This window comes from Hevea brasiliensis, chromosome 7 (assembly GCF_030052815.1).
Source record: "Hevea brasiliensis isolate MT/VB/25A 57/8 chromosome 7, ASM3005281v1, whole genome shotgun sequence".
In the NCBI taxonomy this organism is placed as follows: Eukaryota; Viridiplantae; Streptophyta; class Magnoliopsida; order Malpighiales; family Euphorbiaceae; genus Hevea; species Hevea brasiliensis.
In genome coordinates, this window is record NC_079499.1 from 6475162 (window position 1) to 6482884 (window position 7723).

General features: G+C 30.0%; 1 protein-coding gene across 1 annotated transcript; it reads left to right on the forward strand.

Moving 5' to 3' along the window:
- Positions 1-508: 508 nt before the first annotated feature.
- On the forward strand, positions 509-1673 carry LOC110652460 (chaperone protein dnaJ 20, chloroplastic). The gene is made up of 2 exons (XM_058149916.1): positions 509-1083; positions 1329-1673. Exons 1-2 carry the CDS (start codon positions 595-597, stop codon positions 1464-1466), a joined length of 627 nt encoding a protein of 208 aa, XP_058005899.1. The 5' UTR covers positions 509-594; the 3' UTR covers positions 1467-1673.
- Positions 1674-7723: the final 6050 nt, after the last annotated feature.

A 7723-nucleotide genomic window follows, 5' to 3' on the forward strand; every position in this document is an offset into this window, starting at 1 on the left:
AATATAATATAAATTATTTAATTTCTAAAGAAAAACCAACCAAAACCATAGTATCATGAAAGTTGACTAACATAATTGCTCTTCAAATTATATTAAACCACTAAAATTACATCCATCTCAAAACAAAACAAAATGCAATAAAAAAATTAATATTAAATTAAGGATAATTAAGTTTATTTAAGTAATTTAATCTAATTTGATTAAGCGACTAAGAGAATATTACTCAATTAGTAAGTATAAATTTCAGCCTGAAGGTGTTTCTAAAAAAAATAACCTGAAAATATTAAAAGAAAAAAATTTAATTTAATGTAATTTAATCAAGAAAACAGGGGGTAGAATAAATATTATCATGTAGAAGACTTGTTTCTGGTTTTTCTAGCTGGTTTCAATTTGGAACTTTCAGTGACCAGGGCACGTTGAATTTTCTTGTTCTGTGTGTGAGCTCGAGACTCAAAGTGCCAACTTGTATCTCAATCAGAATCGGATCTCCTTCCCTCTCTCTCTATATATAGCCTTTATACTCTTTTTCCCTTCCAACAGATTTTAATTCTAAATCCATCAGAACAAGCAAGAAACCAACACCCGCAAACAAATATGAGTAGTGGAATGATCTCTGCTGGAAGCCATGCTAGCTTCCACACAATCTCAAAACCCAAAATCTCAACCAAAAAATCCTTTCTTGAGCCATCTTCTCACCTTAGCTTCAATACCCATTTCCAAAAATCAAGCTTTTCCCTCAGAACACATTCCAAATCCATCAGGACCAGTCCGATTAAGGCCTACGCCGCTGCTATTGATGGCGTTTATATAAACTCCCAGAGTTTCTACGATTTGTTGGGCATCCCCAAGAGTGGAACGCTCTCGGAGATTAAGAAAGCTTATAAACAACTTGCCAGGAAGTACCATCCTGATGTTTCACCTCCGGAACGTAAAGAGGAGTACACGAAGAAGTTTATTCAGGTTCAGGAGGCTTATGAGACCTTGTCGGATCCCAAAAGCAGAACTTTATATGACAGAGATATGGCCAGAGGCCTAGACTTGCGTACCATGTTCTCTACTACAAAGCGATCCCGCTACAATGAGGTATAATACTAAAACAAATCTCAAAATTGACACAATTAGCTTGGTGCTGGCAAAATTGGCCTTTCAGTTAATATTTCTATTGACATCCCCTGTGAAAAAAAAAAAAAAAAAACAGGGCCAATAATTGCCTTAAAAGCAAGATTTTGGAACTATAAACAATGTACCATCACCTGCATTGATTTAAGTTTTGATAAGTTGGTTTGTATTTTGTTTCTAATCTTTGATTTACCAATTTTTGTGAACAGGGATTGGATGCTAGAGATGATTGGGAACAGAGATGGCAATCTCAGCTGGCAGAGCTAATAAGAAAGAGCAATGCTAAAGATTTAGAAAGCATATCCTGGGGAGCTAGAATGCGGAGACAAAGAAGTTACTGCCATTAACAAGTGAACATGAAGCAGAGAAATTAAAGATTCTACACATTTGTCAATATTAACACCCACAGAAGAATCCTTTTTTCCTCAATTTAAGTGGGCATTGGATGACCTAAAGATTGTCTTGTGTAGTGGATGACCTCTTCTCATTTCTGTATATATACTAAAAGTGAATTCTCAAAAAATATATAATACTAAAAGGGAATTTCCATTAAAGAGTTTTGGCTAGTCTGGACATGTGTGCTAACGTAAAATTTAATGTTGAAAGTCCTAGATGGTTATTTGAAATTGAAACATAGATGATTGTTGAAATCTTGTTTTAATTCCAGGCTTTGAGGAACCATTGGCTCATGTGGGTTTTAGCCAAATACCAACACCCAGTTTTTGATTTCCATTCAAAACCAAAACAGCTTACAATTCACTTTCATGACTTTGGTTATCCTTTTTCTAGAATGCAATAGAAATCTGTGTCAATATACGTTCTAGTTAGTCGTTAGTTTCTTCTTATACATCCATTCCACCAACTAATAAACTATTTGGTTCAAACTTCAACACAACTGCAAACTACAAAAACACATGCAGAGGTTTTTCTCCCAACGTCAGACATGATACTTCATTATTAAACAGCTTAATTAATTAATCACGTTAATTAGGTATGTAGTCTATTAAAATTTTAATTTAATTATTTTATTTGTTAACGGCTAACCCACTTCCACATACAGTATTGTAGCACATTAGTTTGTGTTTGTGAACTGAATTGGATTTGCAGTTTCAGTTCATGAACCGGTCCGAAACTGTTTTATAAGGACTAGTTGGTGGCTCTCCTCTTTGAACCAAGATCGAAAACGACTGGTTCGATTCAATTCAAGAGGAATGAATTGTGCTCAAAAGATTCCAAGGAAACTGGCTCAAGACGAATGTTAGAAAGAAATTGATCATTTTCACTCAAATCAACTGGCACAATCTGCATACACGATCTCTCCGCTCTTGTCTATTTTAGAATCATGTGATCTCAAACTAAGATTTCTCTTTGAGAAGAGGAACAAACAACTTTGGAGATGGTGATGGTCTCCTTTGTCCTTTGTATGTCGTTTATTTGGACGAATGTAAGCCATTGAATTAATGGTAATCGTCTGTGAGCAGAATGCCTAAGAAGAGGAGTTATTGCCAAAGGAATTCAGCAAGAGATAATAACAAAATAGCCTAATATTGTTTAGGTTTAATTTATTGTAACTTAGGTTTAGTTCAGGTAATTAAAAGTATTTACCTGACATTGAAATTCAATTGAATTGAAATAAAATATTTTGAGATATAATCGTAAACAAGAATTTAGATTTTCTTTTATTGTTTTATTTATATTTAAAATAATTTTTTTAAAAAAATATTTTTTAAAGAACCTTAGGGATATAATTGGTCTCAAATAATTTAAAATTTTATAATTATGAAGCTGTAAAATATAAGAGTTTACAAGTTTATTATTTGTTTGTTGTCATTATTGAATGATTATTTTATTATATTTAATTAATTTAATTATTATATATATATATATATATGGATGCTATATATTAATATATATTAAAGAAATAATTTTGTCTCTGATTAAAAAAAACAATTTTGTTTATATATTATTAAATTGAAATTTATAATTATACATAGTTTGTTGTGTGAGGTGATTTCAAGTAATCGCCATGGCCGACGACATCCTTGTTCATGTCCCACCATAATCATTTGGTTTTTCAAATAGATATAAATATTTTAAAATTTAAAAATTTGAAAACAATTAAAATATCAAATTTATTAAAGAAAGAAATTAATTGCCTCTTACAAGATTATAAAAGTGCTTTTTAAAAATATATTATTTTAAATGTTATTAAAAAATTATTTAGAAGCTTACATATATTTAAAAATATTATTTTCAACAATAAATTCAAGGCTAATTAGATAAAAAAAAATTTAAATGTTTATAATATACCAATTTATATCAATTTTAAGTAATTATCTAAATTATTCAAAAATCAATTTTGTAATAACAATGTCACACTTAGTCGTATGTTTACGAATACTGAATAAAATAATCTTCAATTTTGTTCTGTTAAATTATCATGAGCAAAAGTAAACTCTCTCTAAATTGAATTTTAATTTTAGTTAAAATAAATAATAATCGAAAATTAAAATATTAGGATAATAATTATTTTCAAAAAAATTAATTTTAATGGTAACATTAAACCAATTCTTTCCATAAAAAATATTAAATAAATTCTAAATAGTTGTAGGACATGGCATATTCCAAGAATTAGGGGTGTGTAAAAGGTCGGTTCGGTTTTGAACCGAACTAAATTGATAAAATCGAAAATAAAAAATTTTAAAAACTGAATCAAACCAATTAATAAGAGAAAACTAAATCGAATCAAACCGATAAATATCGGTTCGGATTGATTTTAAACCGATCAAACCGAATTTTATAAAATTTCATATTTTCAATATTAAATCTAAATAACAAAAATATAAAAACAAACAATAGTAGAAATCAAAACTCAAAAATCTTAGAGTTCAGTTCGGTTTTCTTTTATTTCCTTGATATATATATTAATAATTTCGATTCGGTTCGGTTTAATTTTTTTTATTTTTTATGAAAATAATCGAACCAAACTGATTAACCGAAATTATCAAAAATTACAACCGAATCAAACTAATTGAATTTTAAAACCGAACCAATTGAATCGAATTGACTCGATTCGGTTCGATTTTTCGATTTAAACTGAAATCTGCTCTCCCCTACCAAGAATGGTGCTCACGTCCCCTCAGGAACATAATTGATCTCAAAAAATTTTAAAAATATTTTAATTTTTTTTAGAAATTTTTTAATTAAAATAAAATAAAAAAATAATGAAACTAAATTTGTTTTTAAGAAAAAAATTATAAAAAGTTTGGACTTATTAAAGAATTATAGAAGTAAAAAGAGAGAAATTTGCTTTTTCTTAAAAAATTCTAAAAAAAACCAAGTACATAAGCTTAATTTTGTAAAAATTAGGTTGCCTAGTATCATTTTGGGATTTAGAGAAATTAAATTTTTCGGTTCTAATACTTGCCCTTTTTCTAAAACTTGTTTGGTAACATTTGATAATTTAGAAAAAAACTTAAAAGAGAAAAGAAAATTAAAATATAGAATATTACAAATTTTATGAAGAGTTTAAATAATAATAGAGTAATTAAGAAAGTATTGAAATTTTCAATGTGTAACGATCTAAATTTTTTTAATAAATATTTTCTTTTATTAAGTTAATAATTTATTAATATTTTATTCATTATTTTAAAATTTATATTTTTACAATGGTATTTTTATTGGATGAATATTATTTTTACATGTATTATTATTATTATTATTATTATTTCATTTGTTAATTATATTATTATTATTATTATTATTATTATTATTATTATTATTATTATTTATTGTATATTATTATTATTATTATGAAAATAAAAGAGAAAGAAAAGAATTTAAATTTTTTCAGGAATGAATCTAGACAATATGCATGTCCAGATTCATTCCTCATGTCTAGATTCATTCCTAGAGTTGAAAAAAAAAAGAAGCAATAGCGAGGTTCCCGCTCTTCCCACCCCCCCCCCCCCCCCCCCCACCCCGACCACAAACCAAAACTCCCTCTTTCTCTCATCACTCTCCCCCTCCCTCTCCTTTTCTTGTGGTCGGCGAGCCACCAGCCTTGTGATATTATAAGTGTTATTTGAACTACTTTGCAGGTTTGATAGATCTTAGGTATAGGGAAAATTCTGTCATATTTTTGACATAAATTAAGGTATATTTTATCTCTTTAAAGTCTTATTTTGAGTTAGTAATGATAATTTATAATATAATTGTTTAGGTGATCAGGGTCAGGCATCTTCCTCCACTCAGCCGCTACAGTAGTTTTTGATGCACCGTGAGTAGATATTGATTTTATTTATAATTTCAATAGTATTATATATTCAAAGCATGCCCATGCATTCATTTATATATGTATATGTATTTAGCTAATATTAGGCACGCTTTGTGTTGCATTATTATTTGATGAAATTGATGTGGGTGTCGCCTTAGGGTAATTTGGAGCTGTGTGCATGTGTTGGCATGCATGAGATGTGGTACTGGATACAACACAGGCAGATTGACTTGAGCTAGTCTCACTTAGAGCCCGATCCTCTTTGTGATAAGTCAGGTGAGTGCGGCTTTGAGTTAATCTCACTAACTCCTGCATTTTTATTATTAAGAGAAAATCCAGTTCGAATTGATCTCGCTGGCAAGTATTGGATTAAGATAGCTGTATAGGGGATTAACTCCCATATATATATATTTGATTGAGGTGACACACGGGTATGTGAGTGCTCCAAATTATTCTTTGTACGAGCATTGGTTAGACTTGGTTGAATGTGTTGATATATGCTGTATTTCACCCTTAGGGATGCATTAGCATTAGATAATTATAGAAATTATATTTAAAATCAATATCTTACTTTATGAGTTGAACGCTCACTCTTGTTTACCCTATTTTTCTATGTTACAGTATAGTTTTATTTTCAGAATAACCTACTTCCTTTTTCGTAAGTTTATCAGTAGCAGTTCCTTGTATTTTGTTTTCTTGATTTAAAATTTAGAACTCCGCATGTGCTAAAGTTATTTTTAATTTTTGGAACTATAATCATCTATTTTCTTTAGAAACTAGTAACTTAATTTTTATGAATATATTGAATGTATGAGATGGATTATTTTGAGGATGAGGGAGCTGAGCTCCCATTTGATTATATGATTGATTGAAGATTGTGAAGGTGAGCTGAGCTCCCCAATTTAATGTATTCTATGATTACAGGTCGGGTGAGCTAAAAACTCCTCGTTGGATAGTCCAGGTTATGGTCAGACTCTGTCCGGTTGATTCCTTGAAATAGGACCTAGAGTATAGGCTTTACAGTTAGGCTAAAATAGTTAAGCTTACTACAGGCTTTGGAAGCCTTATGCTGACCCAAGTGCTAGTATCGATCTGGCCCGTGGGATTGGGTCATGACACAATGAGTGTATAAAATATTATTTTTATCCATTTTTATATGTTGCATATAGGTTTTACACGGTGATTAAGATAAAAGATAAAATTGAAAAAAATAGTTAATGCTCCTTATTTTGTATATGCGACACATAATTTTGAACAAAAGAAAAACCTAAATGCGATAGATAAAAATTGATGAAGGGAGTAATAAAATAGGGAAATTGAGATAGTATTGAAAATTAAAGAGATTGCATAAAATCTAGAGAATTTAAATGTAGCGCCCTCACTTTAGGTAATTTCATACATTCTACTGTTCCAGTGACTAACGTCTGTTTGGACGGCTGGAATGTCTGAAACCACCCTTAAATTAAAGTAAGGATTCATAATTTAATTTAATAAAGATCAAGTAAGGTTGAAGAAAAATAAAAGAAATAGATTAGAAATCAGTTAAATGTGCACAAGTCCCGACGATGAGTAACTCCTCTGGGAAGTTACTAAAGATCGATATTTTGGGTCTGTTCACTACTTCAATTCATGTAGGACCTTGTAAAACTCTTAATTAAGACTCAATTAAGGTATAATTATGAATTAATAAGTTAAAAAAATAAAAAGAAGTAAAAGTATTCACATAAGTGGCAAACTAAGTAGGTGTGCACTTGCTTCCTTTCACACCTAGGAAGTTGGCCACTAAGAGTTAGAGGACTAAAGTGAATTAATAAATAAGTTAAGGGGCAAGTAAAAGGTTGAAGGACTAACTTGAATCAATTATAAAGTTGAGGGGAAAAATTAGAAATAATAGAAATGGACAAAGAAAGAAGGACCAATTGATAAAAGCTAATATAATCAAATCCTTATCTTCTCCCTTCCCAAATCAGGTGGCCAACTTTAATCTTCTTTCTCTCTTTTTTTTTCATTTCAACATACATTTTCTCTCAAAAATTTGAAGAAAAAACCAGGCTAAAACCCTAGATCAAACCAATTTTGGAGGCCTAAGCAAGAGGGAGTAAGAAAGGTTAGCAATTAAAGCTTGAAGAACCCTAATTCCACAAAGGGTTAGAGTAAATCTAGAAAAAAAGGGAGAGTAGTAGCTGATCTTCCCTTAAGGTTAGTGATAAAACCTCTATTTTTGATCTAGTTTGAGTAAGGATAATACTAGGGACAAGGGAGAAAAATAAGATAGTGAGAAAGATAGTTAGTAGGGGTGATAAAACCCTGGTTCTGCCAATAGGGTTA